The following is a 21,916-nucleotide window of genomic DNA, read 5'->3' as shown; positions in this document are numbered from 1 at the left end:
TTTTTATTCCTTCGAGTCCGCCCCATACGTACACGGTAATGGACTGTGACTAATTTTAGAGCGTAATTTTCGCATAATAACGCTGCCGGGAAATCTATGATTTCATAGAGCCGAAGAGAGGCACGCCGCCCAACTTCAAGGCTTTTCGAAAGCTCAGAGCAAATTAATAGTGCGCACCGCGCTAATAATCGTCCATTACCATCGCTTCTATTCTCCATAAATTCCACCCACCCCGGTTGCGTTTCGCTGTTCACCTGTGACTATAAGAATACGAACGAACCTCGCTCCAGTTATTAGGTTTGTTCGTATGAAATGTCATCTTTATTTTCACTTGAACTTCATATGAATAACATTTTTCGAATTTCTCATGTTTGATCGAAATAATCTCAGTGTATTTTTTACACTGTTTTTAACGATCAACTAGCTTCATTAGTTCAGCTGATGATTATGATAATGGTGATGGTTGCCAAGCAGAAAATAATAATTGTTTTCGTTTTGTTTTCCGCACGCTGCGAATTATTTTCAAACAATAAATCAATGTAAACTGACTGATCTTTGTTTGCTAGTTCTTTTTCAAAATTTGATTGTTTTATTCTTGGTACAATTTTCAATGTCGTATCGTCAAGTTCGAACTTTGAAAACTAACACGCAACAGCTCGTATTCGAGCACTCGCTATTCGGCGCACACAGCAAGTAAAAATCACCGAAATTTTTCGCTACTTTGGCCGGACATCAACTAACATCTAGATTCGTAATAATTATTTTGACCAAAAAGGTGAAAAGTGTTTAGTTTAAATATCAAATCGTGAAACAAAGAAACAGCCCTAATCATCTTTCACGATCTCGTCATGAACGAACAATGTTAGAAGCGAGGGAAAGGGACGAAAGTATCGATGCATAGGTATTACCTCCGCCGAAGCGCAACACGCGGCTCAAATGCCGGCGCATTAAGGGAGCGCGTATTCTCTGACAGTTTCATGTCAACAAATGTCGTGCCCGTGGAGTCGCACCCAGCCATGAGCCAGGCCTGCACCAGCACTCGCGGCATATTCGCGAGATCAGCCAATCGTGCGGTCCTATCACGTCATCGTCGGCCAATCACCGTCGTCGACTGTGACGATGGTCGCTAAAAATAGCCCGTATATATCTAGGCCGGCCGCGACCGCGAATTATCCACAGTCGTGCGCCGGCAGCCGACGGAAAAGGACGGTGTGGGGCGTATCGGGACGTTGTGTTGTTCGCATTGAAAAGGTAGGACCCGTACACGCACTGAAAACCGTCTTCTCTGCACGTAATAAAGTTCTTTGTAGGTCGAGTCGAGTACGCGGCTATTCTTGTAATATAGTTCGAGGGTACAATAACGTGTATCGGGGCTGCGGACGGAATTTCGTTGGGATTTTCGTGGCGATTATATTGTCAAGCGTTTTCAAACTTACGGAATTAGTGACATTGATTTTTTGCAAGTTACTTGCTTTTCGTTTCAATTTTGGAATATGTCTGTGCATCACTTGTTAATTTTTGCGGAATGATAATTTTTATAATTTCTCTCGCGGTATTTTTTGGAAGCCTCGTTTACGTTTGAAAGATTATCATTAGATATTTTATCGAAATTTAGTGGAATACATTCAATCGAGAAAGCTCGCAGGTGTCAAAACGATCGGCGATAATTTTCTATCGTCGAACACCGCGAAGATCGAGTTTGCAACTATTCAAGGTCGTACGACTACCGAGCGGAGCTTTATTACGAACATGTTGCATTATTACAGCAAGAGTCGAGAGAAGAATATGTTAAATGCGACGTTTGCTTCGCGACGTGAGTACATTATCGTTCGCGTAGAAAACGGTTGCTCTTCGACTTTAACCTATTTCGTTTCTTTGCTTTCCATTAACACACGACTACTATTTCTTTAACTAATCGAATAGCAATAACAAAGCGAATTTCGTTTCTCTCTAGTAATTTTTATTTGTTTCAAATTCAATTTCCGATTGCAGCACGGAAATCGCGGTAAAGCTTGTGTGCGTGGTTACATGAATATGAAGTTGGCCGTAAAGTCGATTATCGGTTACCGTGTTCACGCGATACCAGTTGAAAGAAGTGCACCGAAACCATCGAAACAAGAATCGCGTTTACAGTCGAGCAAAGAAAATATGATTCAGAAAATACATTTTGGGAGTTTGTCGACTGGCAGTGGACTCATGACACCTGAGGATATACTCGCAATAATGTATGATTAGTGTCACGGAGAACATTTGGTGTAGTGGGGAACCTTAAATATAGCAAAACAGAACATTGGCAACATTGTGGCGAATCTAGTAAGGACTATATAGCATCCTCACACGGTACCAATGCTCTCGATTGCACAATACTTTGCTTAAACTAAACATTTGTGGTTGGGACTACATTCTGTCGGCTTTGATTTTTCATTTAAAGGTTTTAAATACGGTGCAGATATGCCGGCAAAGAGAAATTGTTTTCGTCTTCTCGTGATCGTTCAAACATCTCCTTTGTGTCTACGTAAACGAGAGTATAATGTTTATATTGGCATGTAAAGTGGAGTTAAGTAGGATCACAAATAACCGTAATCATAAAAGCTTATATTACGGCAGTTTAACCGTGGAGTACGTTTATTACGAACGACTCGGTGTTTATGGAAATGTATGCTCGTAAGTGAACATATTTATACGAAAGAAAACAAACTTCACGTGGAACGTAACATTCGTCGAATTTGTTTTTTATTTGAATTTTAAAGGTTATTTTTATCTCTCATTATAATGGAACAACTATTTCTGGACCGGTTTACCATTGAATAGTCAAGATTGGAAAGAATCGATCATTCGGAACAAGCCTACGGTATGGTCTATCAATTCTATAGTTCGTGTCTGAATGAATATGAATCAGTTCGGAAAACATATCCACGTTTAAATATAAATAAAAAGTTCCGCATACGCGATTCGAATTCTGCATTTCATTAAAATTATCATTAATTTTTACCGAAAAATCAGTCGATTTTTAATATAATTAATATTCATAATTCTAGACAATTTTCGTTTAAATATAGTTGATTAATTATAATTCAGAGGTACGATAAATTGAAGAAATTTTAATTTTCTACTCGAGTGAAATTATTCGACTGAATTTCAAACGAGATTAGATCTATAATAATCTATAAAGCTCTAAATTTCTTTCTATATTTGAAACGTTAATCGCGATGATATAAATGATTCTTGCAACAATAGTTTCCATTATTGAAAAGTAGACCGATTCTTACGAATCTCGTCAGAGATTTCCGTTCGCGAAGCCACGAACCTTAAACGTTTACTTTCGTTTGTAAACTTCCTCCGCGGCTGATAACCATTATACAATAATAATCTTATCTTTGCATTCACTACGCAAACGCGTCAATCCATCCAGGGTGCAACACGCTGGGCGTGATAATTAGTTGCAACGATGAACGTTTTTCTGAATGTACATGTATGTTTCGGACACGATGGAAAAATTGTTGATCTTTGAAATTTTGTACGCCTACAGTTTCCATAAAGTGGCTAAAAATGAGGATACGATTTGAGAGAGAAAAACGAGATTACTTGTGTCTTTGGATTAAAAATGTCCGCGCTGATCAGAAATTACCTACGTCTTTGGACTCACTGAACGAAAAGACGAATTTTTAAAGAGTTCCGCCTCGCATTATGGCGATAGTTTTCAATAATTATCGCTGGTCGGTTGGTCCGCAGCAAAGATTCCTCGCTCCTTCGTGACCATGACCTTACTGACATTTAATTCTTAGATCGTCGACGGCTTCGAAACTTGCCCGTACAGGATCTGCACGTGTGTCAGATAGCGTGCACATTTCCATAACTCCGAAGGTCATCAAATATTGCAACTAGACGAATATCTTTGCTCCTTAGAAATTGGAAGCATCTCGCTTTCATCGGATCTTTCACTCTTTTTCCTCGTTCTCTTCTCGTACCCGATTATTCTTTTTATTCGTCTCGTTTCTTCTTCGACCATTGTTCGAGATCTTCGGTCGCACAATAGAACGTGTGCAAATATTAGTGCGGTTTAACGATCAAAAAGACTCGCAAGCTTTTTTACGTATAATATTCAATGTCGTCAAAGTTGTAGTTTCATTACGCGAAAATTTGTACAACCGAACACTTGTGTATTGTTCCAAAGATCCGTAAGAGATTGCGTCATAAAAAAGAAAAAAGGAAAAAGAAAAGAAAAGAATTAACACGAATATACTGCTTTTTCAGAGTTTCTGTCCGACTGGTTAACAAAAGAGTGCGTCTTAATTAAATTTACCGCGGTCAAGGAAAAACGTGGCGCGTATAAAAGCTTGTGGTGATTTATTGGCGTGGGGCGAGCTCGCTCACTTGTTCGCTCACTCGCTCGAGTCACCTTCTTACACACAGCTGATTACAAAGTCGAGAGATGATATAACTGGATTTGCAAGTTGTCATGGTGAAAGAGTGAGAGGTGGTCGGAAAAAAGGGGCTGGTGGGGGAGGCCATTATTGTTCAAGGGCGTCAATGTACCAATTGAATTTAAAATGCTAATATGCATCGCAAAGAAATGGCGGTAGGAAGGATTTGTGTTGCGCGCGAACAAAATACATACGTATCTAGCCCAATTCTAGCTACGATCCTTAACCCTCTTAACCTCGAGTCACGGTGTTCCGTACATGTGAAAATTATCAAGAGCGATTGTCGGGGAAAATATAGATATTGTTTTCAAAATTTATTGAAAATGAAATTTTTAAGATACCTTAACCCCTTCGATGTTACAGTTTGAATATTTTTCCGTATTTATATTTGTAAATGCCTGCCACACCGAAAGGATCGATCCAACAAAATTAGCTTATTCGGAGCGAATTAATGATTTCAACTTAGATTCGGTCGATGTTACGATTACTAACCAAAGTTACGATCGTGTTTGTACCCGTACGTAAATTTTATAATTTTTTTTCTTTCGCATTACTGTGATTTACTCTTCGCTCTTACGGCAAACGGCTGGAGTTAGCAAAAGCAAGCGTTGCAGCGTGCGAGTCCGTTCTTTAATAGCATAAATTCTACTAGGAATCGGCCCGCATCGCGGTAAGGCCAACGATGCACAATATTATGCTCTTAATTTATCGCGGACAACCAGCAACAAATCTGTGTCACTTTAAAGATCAAAGCAAAGTCGAAGCGTTTCGCGAATGACGGCTGGCCATACACCGTGGATTGCTTCTTTAAATTGCTCCTGTAACGTTCACGGAACAACGACACCAGACGATTGTAAATAACACTGACGTATTTGTAATATCCCTAGTAATATTTCCAGCCTAGTCTGAATTACCAGTATCCTCTTACGAAACGAAAATTCGTAGAAGGAAGGCGTGTGCGCGCGCGCGCGCGCGCGCACTCGACGATCGTAGAACCAACGATAAATGTTTACAAGTCTTTCCACAGGCGCTTTTATTTTCAGCGAATTTTGATTTTCGTGGCTTTTACCATTCGTATCTGTCCACCGACGAGGTGCGATTCGTGTTTCGCAACGATACCGATAGTTTCGTTCATCGCAATACGTTTCCGAAAGGTATACTTTAATAATTTCGCGGATTGCAAGTTTCGTCGCGCACGTTTCGCTGGTTCCATACTCGTGATTTCAGTGATCATCCACGAGACGAGAAAAATCGATCCCGATCGTTCGCAGAGGCTGCACCGTTCCGTTCCGTTCCACGTCCCACTTGTTGCTCGCGCGCAATATTTTTCCGGGTATTTCCAGTTATTTTGGTCGCCGCCTATTTTCACGCCTCGCCACCCTCGACGCGTTGTTTATCGTTCTCTCTCTCCCTCGCGGAATATCGATGGTGAATTTCGAATTCGCACGAGTGGGATTTTTGCCAGCGACGCACACTTGTTACGCAATCGGTGTTCGCTCGCGCGAGGAAATAGGAGGTGGACACACGCTGGATTTCGAAGTGTCGATCGCACGTGCTCGGCGATCGAAAAGTTTCGAGTTGGCTCGTTCGCGGATGCTCGTCGGTGGTGAGCCGTGAAATTTCTCTCACGATTCGAGTCTCCGACCGAACGGATCTCTCTGTTGTGTCTCGACATTCGAGATGGGAACGTCCTCGCGAAATCGCGTGCAAGACGCGATTGGTAAACGCACGATTCGCGGACAGCCAATTTACGATGTTAAAACTTGGAACGCGGTTTCGATGTTCAACTAACTGTTTAAGTGGGTAATCGTTTCTGGGTGAAAACGCGACGCCGGCCGATCGTTCTAAGAAATAATTTCGTTCGACGGCGCGATGGATGAATGGGGGTGGAGGAGGAGGAGGAGAAGGAGGAGGGTTTGATCGCAAAGTTGTCGACCAGTTTGTTTCAAGTTGTGTATCTGATTTTCGCAACACGGCCAAGCCTCGACGTCGTTGTATCCGGTTTCGTTTCAAGGGGCTTCCAGATCATACGGAAGCTTCTATAAGGAATTATCAATGGAAAAGTATTATAGTCGTGTTACGATCTAGAGGTCCGTTGGTCGGTTGGAAATATTATTCTAAACGTTGTTACGTTGAAAGTTTCGGTAGAACGAAGGTTCTACCTTACCGGTATTATTTCTCGAATTTCTTCCGACGCTCGAAAGTTCCATTGAAGATTTCCAGCAACGACACGTACCGGAATTTTGTTGCCCACGAATCCTCGGTGAACGCGGGGCCAACAGGCATCCCCGATATCTATCGATCTGCCACAAACACCAGAGGCTTCGGTGTTCCTCGGAAGCGAGAGTTATCGATCTTTATTCCGTGAACCTTTACTCTGTGTTGCTCGGTTCTCTATTCACCGCTCCACCATTGGCGGTAACTTTCCTGGCAATTAGGTTTTATCGCAAAGTCGATCGCCGCTCCGAGTCTTCGCGCGTTTTCGACACTCTTGCGCGGCGCGATTTGGAATTAAGCTACGACCTGGAATATTTTTAGACGAACAATCCCGTTGTGAATTTGAATAATCGCGTGGAGTGGTTTCGTTGTCCTCTGAAGAGTCTCTAGAAGCCGACACGTGTCTCTTTCGGAAATTCCGGGTGCTTCGCGCAGGATTCCTTCGACAGGTGTTGGTAGATTACGAAATGGTGCTCAGAGGCGGTGACACACTGGGAAAATCGCGCGAAGGATCGTTGTGACACGAAACGGAATGCTCGAAAAGAATTTTTCTACCGTTCGCGAGTGAACGGAAAAATCTGTCGCCTCTATCCTTGCATCCTCTCGAACACGCTGAACGAAGAAGCCAATCCGAACTACCGTACATCCTTCGAGGAGTTGTTTCTTCAGAGCCACCGCTGTCTCTCGAATCTTAATTGTCCCGCAGTGCTCGCGAGTATTCGCCCGCCGTATACTTTTTCGGTGAAAATTACTCAAACTTCCTAAGCGTATATTGTAGAAAGCGTTTCAGCTCCTTGGAACATCGTGTTTGAAAGTTTGTATTCCACTCGAATTTGCGCCCGCATGTCGAGAACGATTCCCCAAGAAGGGAGAACATCATGCGGGTTCGGGAGACATCAATCTCCATTAATTGTTCCTTTCCTAACCGTTTCTTCGAAAGGCCGTTGATCGTTGAAGCTGTCTAGAAACAGATTGAGCCGAAAGCTTTGAACATTGTTCGAGCAATATCCTGACCGAGTTCGAACGTGTTTTTATATTTCACTATGTATTCTGTATCGGATACACCGGAACACGGTAAGTGGGAAACGAAAAATGAAATTAGGCTGAACGATCGATGAACGCGTATAGGGACGTTGATGAATAGTTTTGTCTCGTGTAATCGAGGTCCCCGGTTCGTAATCCTAGCGTGTACACCCTTTAGCGACTGGAGAATTAGAGGAGGGTTTACGAGGGTGTGTACGCGGCCGCGGAACGTAAGCTCGTTTCGTCGATTTCCTCTTTTCTCGTGCTGTTCCAGGCGTTCGCGACAGTCATAGACGAAACGCACACAAACCGGGTACCGTATGTAAATTACACGCCTGGCGGCAACGAGCGTGTGGTCGCATTACGAGCGGACAGGAAGCATAAATTTTGTTGCGAACGCCAAACATAGTGCGGGAAGAGCGTTGCGTAGGAAACGCCAGGACAGCTCGGTGTTTTCAGCAATCGACGTTCACCGGGTTCGACGAATCTGTCCAAGTCTCGTTAACGTTACTCTCGAATTGTAAACTTTTACGGTTCCGTGTTTCCCGTTGGAGGTGTTCTTATCGACGATAGAGCAACGGTCGTGCATTTATTTCTCTCCTTGTGCGGTAAAAGTGGCTAGAATTATAAAACCGCGCACGTGGAACGGTCCAAGTTTGTATTCTTCTCCTATACGATGTTCAACTTCAACGATAACTAAACGAATTCGATCGTTAAGCCGTTCGAATGGTTAAGATCTCGGCTACTTACGTATTCGGATGTTTCGGAATTAAATTCATAATAAGAATGAAACTCGAGGACGAGCGTCACCAAGCTTTTAGCGAAAACGAGAAAAGGTCAAAGTGTATTTACGCGTTAGTGTTCCGTAGTGGATAGATGGTTCCATCTTTCGAAAGTTTAACATGTTTACCATCGTGATTACTTTTAGGATGCATCGTTGAGGTTCCAAAGATCTCCGTGAGAACGATTAGCAGTTTGTAAAAGTAAAACATAGCTAGCAGTGGGTAACCCATTGTCGTCGCGCTCCAGGGCACCGGTAAAGTAATTTGCCGTAATTAAAGTCGTATAATTGGGACAGATAGCGCCGTAATACTCCCCACGTCTCCTCGTCTCCGCGAGGGCTCATTGTTTCAGTTTCGTTTCGTTGTTTCCGCTACAAGTCCGTGTAAAATAATTTTGCGTATCTTTTCAATGAACTCGCTTCGATCTTGATTATCCTCCCTCTCTCGGATTTAGTTGCCGGCTCGATCGCGCGACAAACGGATCCACTATAATTTTTGCCACGGAGAAAATTCAATTACACGTTTTGATCGATAGCGAACAAGAAACGACACATTTTCTTTTGCTTTTTCCGCACCGCTGTAAAGTTCGTATCGCGAATTTTTGGACGACGAAGGATAAAGAAAAAATAGAAACCGATCGTAACGAAAGGTTCAAGAAACGTGCGAGGTATCGACGTCTTTTCGAACTCTTTTCACTCGTGGCGACCTCTCACCTTCATCGTACGCCTTCTGCCAAGTCGAAATCTCTCCTTGGCTAACGCATATTGTTCTCCAACAGGTTCGTGCTTTATCGTCGTTTCACCTCGTGCATTTTTTTACAATGGCCTTGTCTCGCGTTTCTCTCCTTTTCCCTCCGTCGTTGTGTCTTCGATTTCTGTTCGACTCGCAAGCCCGTTAACGCGTGCGGTCCCCTCGGTGTGTTTATAAAAAAGAGCCGTAACCCCGCAAAATTAGCGTTGAACGTCGTTCCAAAAACTCTGGTAGCGACCTTGTCGTTTAACGCGGGATACTGCCGATGCCGTCCTCGAGCAAACTCGAGTAGCACGATTGTATCTTTACTTATTGCCTATTATGTATTACGAACACGGTGCAAGTCCTTCGAACACGACAAAATATAAGTACAACGCACGGACGCAAGAAACAAATTACATCTACACTTTTACTTTCCTGGGATATTCCCTAGGATATCAAAAATATACTTTGCACCACCCCAGCCGCCTTCAACGATAGCTCCATCTTTCTCTTAATTTCTCTTCTTCGTGTTGCTCTCTTTACCGTATCTTTTATTCTGTTCGGTGTTTCTCCGTTGAAAGCTCCGGTCCCTTGTCCGCGATGCTTTGGAATCGGATCTCGTAAAATGAGAAAATCGAACGCAAGTTTCGTAGGAGTTCGATGGGATTTGGATACGCGAGAATCGGCGATCGGCGGACGCGTACGTTGCAGAACCGACAGTCGTAGGAATTAGGCCGCCCACGCTTATGTCGACGACCGCACCGAAAAAGCACGATAAAAGCTTTCTGGCCAGATGGGCACCGGTTGCGCAAGCTCTCTTGCTCTCACGGCACCGCGTTCTCTTTCTCCGTTCGCCTTTTACGTTTCCTTCTTCGTCGCGAGATTTCCTTTATTTTAAAGTCGAACGGGAGAGTACATTTTCATCGTGTTCATTGTCGTGCAAAATTTTAATCCTTCGTTACCTTTCAACATTCGTCGTTCCTCTTGTATCTCGATGTCTCGGTTTCTTTCGGTACTCTCCGTTACCTTTTTCGGTTACCTTAAAATTTGGTTCGTCGGGCCGAGGCCGAGCACCAAGAACATTGAAGCTATTAGCTTAAATACTTCGCTTACATTTTTCAAATATCTCTCTTTTCACCCTCTTGTCGCTTTCCACGAGCGAATCCTTGACACCGTGAACAATTTTTAGTGCACGCTTTCGACCGAGAGTCTCGATTTTCTTTCGAGCTTTATCAAGAGCTTTCGTTGAACGCACTGCAACCGTGCATCGAAGCAAAGTAGCTTCGTAACGCCGCCGTGTCAAGCGCGAGTCATAAATACACTAGCAACGATATATCGACCCTCTCGTCGTCGTCGTCGTCGTCGTCGTCGTCGTCGTCGTCGTCGTCGTCGTCGTTGGTGCCGTCGCCGTCACCCCTACCCCCTCCCTCCCTCTCCGAAAAGCGTCGAGACGCTCCGAAAATCTCGGCAACGCGATCGTCTTTCGCGCGCACAGACCAGCTGGCGATTAATCTTTCTCCGATCATCTGGATTCCCTCGAACATGTGCCACGGTCCTTGCTAGCGATGGGTTCGAGTTCAATACGAATTCATAAATATTGCCGCATTCGTTCCTACGTCATTTTCTTCATAAACGACTTGGAAATGTTGTACGAACGACATTCAAATTTTTAGTATCAGAAATTCTACACGAAGATATCGCGATGTCCGATTACAATGAAAAATACAAATTTTTTTTCGAAAATACCAGCTTGCAAGTACCTTGGTCATTTTTCGATAAGCTTGTGCAGAATTCGAACGTATCTCGTAATATTCCGTTGCTACTTGCGATATGTTCGATTCCATCGCTAAATGTACAGTTCTCATCCTAAATCCTGCTGCACGTGACGAGAGTTTCATGGTGCATAGAAGGAAGGAACACGGAACAAATCGTTCGACGAGGAAAATGGTTCGGAGTAATTCGGAGAAAGTCTGCCAGTGTCGGAGAAACTAGGAAAATATTTTTTAAATTTAACAAAAACTGTTTCATCTATGAACGTAAAATCGTAATCGTAAAATGTTAAACGTTTATTCTCTTTCTTCCTCTCGTGGTTTACGTACAGATAAACGTTGCAAATGTGAAACGATCGAGAAAGAGAGAGCGTGAGAAAGAGAGAGGGGGGGGGGGTGGAGTGGGGGAGATGCAACGCTCTTGAAACCGGTGAGATTTGCATACGTTGTTTATGTGCCTACATATATTTCGTATATACGCTTTCACGCATTTTGACCAGCAAACGCGTTTTCCAACCAACTCGGCATTTCGCGTTTAAACCCCTCCTGTAGCCCATTTTGTTCGATAGGTACTTGCTCTTCGATGGTCGATGTACAATGTATCTCTTCCGGAACTGCCTTGTCGAGATTATTCGACTAAAATTTGAGTCCGAGCTATGAAAAAGATAAATCTCGCTCAAGAACAAGGCGTATTCGAATTATCAACGATTTATATCGGTGGGTAAATTTTAGCGTGTACGTACCTATCTAACACAGATCAAACAACAGTCGTTTTGAATATTTTCTACCAAAAGGAACTGGGAGAGACGCAATAGGGGGGATTCTTTGCAAGTTTAAAATTAAAATGTGTCTTAAAGCGATCGTTTTCAGATACCAAATTGATATTGATAAAAATAATAGAAAGATAAGAAAGAAAGTCGACGGTAAAATGTGATCGGCGGCGTATCCAATCGATGTAAACACTTCCGCAGGGTATACGAACGAGCCCTCTAGTCATCGATGGACGACAACCGAAAAGTCTCAGCCCCCTTGGTCGGTGTAAAATTACCTCGAGAATGTCAACAGTCCTCCGAAAGCCAACAAAGGTTCCACTGTTGCGCGAGTTCGAGAGCTCTGTGACTCGGTTCTATGTATCTGGCGATAAAGTCGATAAAGTTTCCGCTGCCGGCACGATTTTGCCGCACGAGAAAAGGAACGCGAGCCCCCCGCGAAACACGCAACGCAACCACGACACAATACCCTCGACCAGAACGGTCCCTACGAATCGGAAGTGCGCTTTATTATTAGGCGGCTACTCTACGAATAGCTTCGGTGCACCTTGACGCAAAATAAACCATGCGGCGTTTATAATTTTCGTGGCGGCGAGCTTCGCTCGCTCATTCATTCCGTCTCTCTCTCTCTCTCTCTCTCTCTCTCTCTCTCTCTCTCTCTCTCTCTCTCTCTCTCTCTCTCTCTCTCTCTCTCTCTCTCTCTCTCTCTCTCTCTCTCTCTCTCTCTCTCTCTCTCTCTCTTTTTCTTTCAATGGCTCTTTCGCTCGCGCGAAATTCTATTCGACGTACATACGTACGTACAATGATCGATCGCCCAAATCTATTTCGTTGCTACGCTGTTCGATTGGTCAACGAGAAAGTTACAGGGAAGTCTTCGGAAGTGGACGATTTGTTTCAACATAGTAACGATATTGTGGTATTCGAACATTTGAACGAGTGCGCCAACGCAGCGCGAATCGAATGTCAAGTTTGAACGAGAAAATCGAAATACAGTGCAATATTACTGTAAAAAGAATCGGGCGTCTAATGCTACAATCGCTAACGTGTGCAATTACCTACAAGTTTACTCTTATAGTCGGATCGAACTCAATTGAGCGTTCAAGGACGCTCTTCCGACTATGTATGAATCGCCTCGGATGCGACTCGTATTTTGACGTCTGCCAATTCGCTTCTGTTTTCGAGAGGCAGAGAACGAGTCGGCAGATTTGCGCGAAGAAACGAGCAACGGTACGACGGGGGTAATACCTCGATGGCCCTGAGCGGTCTGTTGATTTTGTTCCGACTTTAATTACCTTATTTTTCACATTCTCCGGAGTAGAGTTCGGTACGATACGTAATTTCAAACCATTCGCATCTCCTTCTGGCATCCTCCTTCGGAAATCTCTAATAAGCAGTCGGTTAATAGTTACGAACCTTTCGAAGACATTTGACAGACGATATTCGAAGCGCGTAATCGTACGAGTAGTCGGTAGTTTCGTAAAAGCCACTCGTTGGAAAAAATTTGAAAGAAAATTTGCACTCTCGACGTGGAATGAAATTTTATAATTAAAATAAAGAAAACTGAAAAAATTCAACTTCGAATCGAGCTATCCTACAATTATTTCAGCGAAATAATTCGATGCATTTTGAAAGCTTTCGATTCGAGAATCTTTCAACGAGAGATCAGCCGAATACCGAAGCGTTCGTGGCATACATCAAAATCAAACGGTTTCTATTTATACGTTTAACAGCGTGCAGCGGCGACGGCTTCGATCGGACACCTGTTCCCATTCAAACAAACTCGATTCCCCGATTATTATTTCAATTTGTTGCATCGCCCCTAAGGCTTTACATAAGCGACCGATCGAGCGAACATATTTGTACCGTATATTGCACCCTATCGGCTTTACCGCCATTATTTTTGCAAGTTTTGTACAAAGAACGCTATAATTTTCTATACTATGGCATTGAAATTCTGCACTCTGTAAAGGTTCAACGTTTTAAACAAATTTTTACGTTTAACGTTTAAAACTTACAGAGACGAAATATATTTACAAAACATGTTTCCAAATGAAAAGAATCGATCGAATAATCGTATGGGTAAGGATCGATCGATGCGTATCTTAACATAGCGCGGAAATTTGTCACTTTGTTTCGCGATTTTGTTCACGTGGCTATTTTAGTAGCTCAATTTCAAAATCTAAGCGTTCTTCCTCCTTCCGCTTCGTGGCCTCAATTCGCTAGATTCCTCTCTATTCTCTCTGTCATCTTTCCGCTTAATCAGTGGGAATAAATACGCGAGAGACAATGACAAAAGGAAACGAGGAGCAAGAATTTATTTGTTCTCCGTACATGAAACAACTTTACGAAGCATTTATATTCGCGCTTTTAATTTCAGAAATTAATTACCATAGATATTTGAACGACGTTTCACGTCTCTACCACTTGAACAATTTATCGAGCATACTCCTCTTGTAATTCCTCGGTGAAAAATACAAATACGATAAAATAATTGCAATTATTGAAAATCATGAAGGCAAACAGGCTTCGCGTTTGAAATTCCTCGCGCCCGTTCCAGAAAAATAGATGTCTCTGCCGTAGTTGAATGATTAATTATCTCTTTCTTATCTTCATTCGTATTTGTTTCATTTCGATAATAAAGTTGTTCAAGTATTAATACTCGACGCGATCCAAGGGAACCAAATTGCTCTCTTGTATCGCAAAAAAAGATAATAAAAAGAGAATTCTTCTGATCAAAGAAAATAATAACGCGTAATCTGTAACAAAGAATCGCAACGGTTTTGGTAAATTTTTTTGTTACTTTTACTGTTCTTGCAGGTTGCGATAACATATAAAAGTACACGTGCGATTAAATCGATACACACGTGTATACACCTATATTTCATTTGGCGCGAAGTGGTCTGTTGATAAATTTAATCGAGTTAAAATTGTTGCGGAGGGATCGATCTTCGCTTTAAAAAATATAAATAGAAATAGTCGATAATGGAATCCGCGACCAGAAGTTTTGCGTTAAAGTCGATAATTCTTTTCCGAACGAGTGTTCGATGTAGATACATATGTATCTCGCAATGTAAGGCACAGTTACGAAAACCTACGAGTAATAAGTTCAACGAAACTCGAACAAAAATTTCTTTCTTGGACATAATTTCCCAAGCAAGTTTACACCGAAACGAATCGATCGAAAAATTACTACGAGAGTTCCTTTACCGATCGGTTAAAAGTTTGGACACTCGGTTTTTGTACGAAACTCGATTATAAATACATTACACCCTATAAATGGCAAATATTGTACATTTTTGATAGAGAATACCGATGAAACTTCCGAGTCCCTTCCTCGCCTGTCTTAATTGTAACAAGAAACGAACAGAAAGGTGAAAAAATTGTTCGATCAGGTACCGAAGAGGCAAAGTTGACCACCTATCTACCAATTGGTAATATTTTTCCGTCGACGGATGGCTTGCGTAACCACGATCGACGAGCTAGAGCATCGCGTAAATAACAAATTACGATCGCGAGTCGCGCAAAAATTCGCAGCAATGGTGGGACGAGCGCTAAAAGCTTGTCAATTCTCGTCAAAAATACATACGACGTGTGCGAAGACGCGTGCACGTGTGCGTCTGGCCCGGTGTGTCCTCTAAAAAGAAACCGTGCGTCCTCCAGCGGCGGGCTAGAGTCGGCCGGTTTGTTTTCGGGCATCGAATTCTTCGGCTGTGTCTCGTTGGAGTTGCCCAATCTCCTCGCGAGGACCTCCTCCTTCTTTCTCTCTCGCTCGTTCACTTTTTCCGAGACTGCCAGTTCTCGATGCACAAGTGTGCGCGTTAGTGTACGTGTGCACGTGAGAGCCACGTTTCGTAAGAATTTTATCGTTCCGTATTCGGAGCCTAATGCCCTTGCAACTCCTCCTCCGTAGCCTTCTATGGTTCCTCCTCCGCCGACTCTTTCGCCCGCCGCGGATCTCCTCCGTGTTCCTTCGCGTTTTCGTGGGGCCCGGTTACACTTTCCAGCGAGAAAAAAAGAATGGACTTCCTCGGACCGGATCTCGACCGCGAGCAGAGGCTGCGACAAGGGCCTTTATGCCAAAGGCATATACCCACTGACCTATATGCCGCGGAGGAAGATGCGTCTCGCAAGCCCGCGAACCGGGTAGATCTGGCGCTCGAAAGTTATGGCCGCGTCGACTGTACGAAGAAATTGATGATAAATCGAGTAAGAGATCGAACAAGGACGAGGGCCACCGTCGAATTCAAATTCGTATCAAAGTATAATTTCAAAAACCATTGTAGCGTCTAACGAAATCGATACGTTTATAATCAAAATTGGAAATAATGAAACTTTAGAATGATCGTAGTGAGTATAGAACATTTTCGTTCAAATGTACCGGGACTTTTCTCCCTCTCGTTTCATATTATTCGACTGTTTTAATACCGTCAGTGTCGTTGAACCACGTGTGACGATACACGTAACGCACTCCAATCTTTGGTGATTGACGAAGGCCAGTTACACTCCGTAGCGTCGATAACGATCTCCGGTTTCCGGTTTCCTTATCAGAGTACCGCGATTCAGCCTGAATTCCTCTTTTGTTCTCGCATGGATCCCCGAGCTCGATGGTCGACATATCAAGGCCGTATCAATAAACTTCCCATTCCCCGGGAAAAAGAATGAATGCACAATAAGGGGAACGAAACCAACGAAGAAAGCTGTTGCTTTGCACTCTCGTGTTGTAGACGGTCAGAAGTTACGAACTATCTTGATAGATTAACTAATAATTTTATTCCTTGGAATAGATCGATTCGTACATTACGACAACATTGTTTCGACTATTCCGTTCGATAAATCTAATCGACAAAAGAGATCAATGTCCAAATATCATTCGACAAAATGCCTATTTTAGTTCTAACGAAGAATTCGATGCTCGGATAGGTGATCGTTTAGGAACTCGCGCGTGTTTTGTTGCACCTAAAGCAGTAGTCCCCGCTAACGATCAATATTTCAGCGGTAAATTGAAACGCGAATGCGAACACAAACACGAACACGTATCTCAATTTTGCGCAGTCTAATCTCACCGACGTTCTCTGTTCTTGTTCCAGGTTAAATGGTAACAACCGACCATGTACAACCTGAATGTGAACGTGAATCCTAGTCCAGCGGCTGCCGCGGGTCTTCTCGGTGTCGCGGCGGCCGAGGTCACGCCAAGGACACCGGAAATCGTAAACTCCCTAATCGCCATGACCAATCCCTTCGAGGGTTACACGAACGAAAAGAGCAGGGACCGTACGGATTCGACTAGCAGCGGTGAGCCGAGCCCACCGAGTGTTCAGCACACCTGTAGTCAGCTCATTAAAGAAGGTACCCATCCGGTGGTGGCCTTGATAATCCTACCGGGTCGCGTCTCCATTATTTCTTTTGTTTCGTTTCTCGAATCTTGCAATTTCAAGGGTGGCCCGGCCTTGTCAGCGTCTTAATACCTAATTCTGGTTTCTAAAGCCACTATAGCGAGGTTTTGTGTTCGTGATGCTCGTGATGCTCGTGATGCTCGTACAGCGATTTTGGGTCTTCAACTGCTTTTGCGCTCCCGTTGGAACTCCTCGCACGTCGCATCTCGACATCTCTGAATTATGACAAAAGAGATCTATAGATATGAAATACAGAGGGTGTTTCGTGACCAGAGTAAAACGTATTGTGTATACCGTATTACAATTACTTGCGAGATAAGTTCACGTGTTACTTTTTAGTATACGAAACGTATACAGGACGATGTCTGTACGAACGGTGTGCAAAAATTTTACGAGCGGGAATCGTACAGATAAAACTAATCAGTTTTCGATCGTCAACGTGATGCAATAATAAGAACTTTAAGGACATTTATTTTTATTGAAAAAAAAATATATATGCATATATGTATCAAAGTCACTTTGACTTTTTTTTTTTAGATGGAACTATATCGTTTCTTCATCTTGATACGGTACGAGGCATCGAAGCAATTTTTACCGACGTTCAATGGCTTCGTTCGATAATTACTTTTAATTTACATATATAGCATTTTAAGGAAAGCCCAACAAAGTCAAGGTTACCAATAGAGAACTGTCTAATATAGTTTATAATTTTAGTTTACATCTGTTCGATCTGCAGTTGTTGTTGTTGTTTAATAAGTTGTCAAAGTTTTCTGCACTCGTTATGAAACACCCCTGTACGTTAACTTGTGAAAAATGAATGGAAACCACCGCTTTCGCCGACGAAAGAGAACCAATAAACGAATACTTTCGTGTTTACAATTTTATCGAAAGAAATTAATAAAGATTCACAGTATCGTATTTCAAAACTACCATATTTTACACAATTTACAAGGTTAGCTCGACTCGTTAATAAAATATGTATATTCAAATTTCCACACGTGCAAAACACTTTTGTGAGTATATCCTAATCTGCTTGTAATTTAAAATCAACAGTTTCATATGTCAAAATTGCAGGGTTGAAATTGACGTTACAAACGAAGAGGCGAGCCAACGGAAGCGGGGATGACTCCAAGAAGAGAACAAAGAAGGAGGAAGGCAGCGCGGACGACGAGGAGGAGGACGAGGGGAGCAACAACAACAACCGCGGTGGAGTAAGAAATCCTCACATACTGTTCTCGTTAAAACGATAAAACAGTCGTGACGTCGGGCGATTGCGCTGTAAGTCGGCGTTTCATCGATTTCAAGGGTTCTCGAGTCACCGAGTCCTCCTTGATTTCCGGCCGGATATTCCTTCTGCCTTTGACTATTATATGTAGTCAAGCATTAGCATACGTTACACTATCAACATAAATGAAAGTTTTCAAAGGACAAAGATCCTGCTATTACAAAAATTATTCCATGACCAGGCCACGCTGGAATCCTTTATTTTTTTCTTTTTACTTTAGATACAAATACTATTACGGTAGACAGTGTAGAGAAGTCGTTATATAATCTACAGAGTGTTAAGAAAGACCCCCAGTATCGTTATTTTTGTACATACACAAGGTGAGACGTAATTCGTGCTACAACATACGAAAACTGAAATTAAAAGTGCGGAATAAAAGTTTTTCATACGAGATTTCGATTTCGCCAGTGCGCCTATTCCGACTATGTGTATTGACTAATAATTTTACCTACCTATATTCCAATTTATATTATTATATTTCCTATGTTTGTATTCCCAAATGTCCCTTCACGAATAACGTCTCCATGGTGATTAACGCCTCGTAAAAGCAAGAACAGTTTAGTAAACACCGTGAAACCCTTCCAGCTGACACCCGAGGATGAGGAAAGACGTCGAAGGCGACGCGAGAGGAACAAAATCGCCGCAACCAAATGCCGGTTGAAGAAACGAGAGAAGACGGTAATTCTGGTGCAGGAGTCAGAGATCCTCGAAACGCAGAACCACGACCTGAAGTCACAGATCCAGGAATTGGAGACGCAAAGGCGCAGGCTGGTGGACATGCTGAGCCTGCATGGGCCGACGTGCCTGAAACAGGGTGGTTCGGACACCTCTTATCAACAATTCGCGGAGCCAGTGCATCTACCTAGTTATCAGGAGAACTTTGTGCAACCTCCGCCAGCGTTGAACCAGCCCCAGAACTGCGTCACAGAGTACCCGGTGAAGGTGGAAGAGTACGAGGGTGATTTCTACCGGCAGGAAAGCCCCTATGTGCCAACCTCGGATGCCGGTTGCACAGTTTAGTAGCTTTATCCGTTATAAGTAATCCCTGCCGCGCCATTTTGGGGAGCAATCTCTGAGGAGGTTAGGTTTACCGGTTGGAGAAGTTGCAGACACGACTTTGCCACAGATCCGACGCTGTACGAGGGTAAACGGAAGGTTGTATGCATTCCAAGACGCTATCGGGGAGTAGGAATATCGGTAACAGTTGGAGAATATGTCTCGTGAATGTCCTTCTTGTTGGATCTCCCCTGTCACATCCGGTAAGCCGGACTCTCCTAGATCTCCTTCCCTCCTCTGTTAATTGCAAAGTCTATATAGCTCGTAAGTTGAATTATGATAACATAATTTCGCGCTCCTCTTTTCTCCCTGTCCCTTCTCTTTAATTTCGTAAAGTAGGTCGTTTTCCTACTTCTCTTCCCGTCCCCCTCCATCCCTCCCTCCGACCCTCCCTCCCTGTTCTTTTTAACATGCTCCTTTATACTCGAAACGTTCGACGTAGAACGCTTGAAGACATTCCTTGAAAGTAATCCTTTTTTGAAAGTAAGTAACCAATTCCTTGAACATAAGTACTGTGACATTCTAAGGTATAATTAATGTAATCGATAAATGTAAGATAGAAACGAATAACTTTTGTGGTGCTCGAGATAAGCAAGTGATGTCGAGTCAAATTATTGGACGTTAGCGTATTTTGGTGATATCTAAAGGAGATTCCTGGTAGAACCTTGTAAACACATGAAACATTCATTATAACTTCTAATGCTAAATGAAAACATATTCTTAGAAAGCAAGTTTTATTTCCGGTGAATGTCATAGATCAACAGTGACCCACATGACACTAAATCAAAAGTAAATTCGAAGAGAAAGAAGATCGAGCGCTGCCAGGGTGCTTTTCGTTACTTTTAAGCGAGAATCGAGAGAACCTCTTATAAATTGCATCATGTTAGTGCCGTTATTTTTTATGTGACCATCTCTCGATTCACCAGTGAGAGAAAGTGTAACTCGTAAGTAAGTCTTCTGATATTGATTACGACTATCATATTGCGACGCGATTACGAAACGCGTTCAAAGGATACTTATAATTATACGAATAATCGAATGATATTTAATATTATACATGTGCATATTTTATACAGATACATATGTTATATATTTACACTCGCAGACACGCACATATATATACACACGCGCGCGTCATTAACGGTTAATGAACACTTAATTACATGACAATTAAATGTTTCATTAATATGACAAGAGCCGAACGACATACCTCAGTTTTGTGGGTAGTTACCCTCCCTCAGTGCGTTTGCGATGAAAATTGATTTCTAATGTTTCATTCTGTCTTTATATAGTGACTCTGACTTTGTAATTATTGAAATTTTAATTGTTGAATCACGCAGTGAGTACGTTGAGTGACAGTGATGCGAGAGAATGCCAAAGAACCATCAGAGACATTGATCAGAGTAAAAGAAAGAGGTGTTATATTTTTGTTACCCGAATATCAATGAAGAGAGAGCTTGCCAAACGCACTTTGGGCTACGCTTAAGCGTTCGTGCAATTTATGAAAGCTATAGTTTAATAGTGAAGCGCTTCGAGTCCATGGACTAAAATGCTTTTCATTTTCGGAATGTTACCGTCAGTTGATCTAACGAAGGAGAAGATTTTTCTTACGCTTCATGAGATAGAAGTAAGACAAAGTCTTCCTCTTGTTATTATTCACAGTACGCGATTTACTAGATTAATCCATTTATATCTAAATTCTGTTCTAAATATATATACACCAATTATTTTGACAAATCCAACAAGTACCTGCAGCAAATATATCGCTTCTGGCAGATTTTTAATAACTACAAGCGTGTTATTCGTTCATTTTCGTTACTATATTTTAAGGTGAATTATATACAGAATATAAGGTATAAATGGATTAAACATCTACGAATGTTATGTATGTTTGTAAATGCGTAAAACAAACATCAACACGTAACAGTCACACGTGTGGTGCTACATATATATACATATATATACATATATATATATACATATATATACATATATATACATATATATACATATATATACATATATATACATATATATACATATATATATATTATATATATAAATATATTTGCTTTTTATATAAATTTTATTAAGTTGCCCGAAGAGAGTATTTAATAGTTTAATACATAATATGTTAAGCATGTATTATCAATGTCTATTTACTAATGCAGAGTTCAGAAAGTAATAGTATCAGACATATTAAAACAGAGTTTATATTTATATGCAAATCTTTTTCTATTGCTGAAGCTCTGAAGATTTAGAAAATAGTAAAATTCTTATTAATATTATTGATGTATTGAAAGGATTTAAGTATTGGATCTGTAACAAACTTATTGCAAACATATATTGTCCAATTGTTTCTCACATGTATTGCGCAGACTGTTTGAAAGTATTGCATTTTTTAAGTAAAAATATTCCGATCATGTTTGCAATGTACAATTGTTAGGAATCATGGACGAAATTTA

At 42.0% G+C, this 21,916-nt stretch overlaps 1 protein-coding gene across 2 annotated transcripts; it reads left to right on the top strand.

Annotated features, from left to right (window-relative positions):
• Positions 1-1,183: 1,183 nt before the first annotated feature.
• Positions 1,184-21,402, top strand: Atf3 (Activating transcription factor 3). Of its 2 annotated transcripts, none has more exons than XM_076316783.1 (4): positions 1,184-1,251; positions 16,805-17,009; positions 18,185-18,321; positions 18,981-21,402. In XM_076316783.1, the coding sequence occupies exons 2-4, from the start codon at positions 16,826-16,828 to the stop codon at positions 19,413-19,415; spliced, it is 756 nt and encodes a 251-aa protein (XP_076172898.1). In that variant the 5' UTR covers positions 1,184-1,251; positions 16,805-16,825; the 3' UTR covers positions 19,416-21,402. The 2 variants fall into 2 exon arrangements, with proteins under 2 accessions (XP_076172898.1, XP_076172897.1); XM_076316782.1 differs by having other exon boundaries at positions 16,805-17,063.
• The last annotated feature ends 514 nt before the right edge of the window (positions 21,403-21,916 follow it).

This window comes from Ptiloglossa arizonensis, chromosome 7 (assembly GCF_051014685.1).
Source record: "Ptiloglossa arizonensis isolate GNS036 chromosome 7, iyPtiAriz1_principal, whole genome shotgun sequence".
Classification (NCBI taxonomy): Eukaryota; Metazoa; Arthropoda; class Insecta; order Hymenoptera; family Colletidae; genus Ptiloglossa; species Ptiloglossa arizonensis.
The sequence above is the reverse complement of the archived record's forward strand: the minus strand, read 5'-3'. Positions and strand labels throughout refer to the sequence as shown.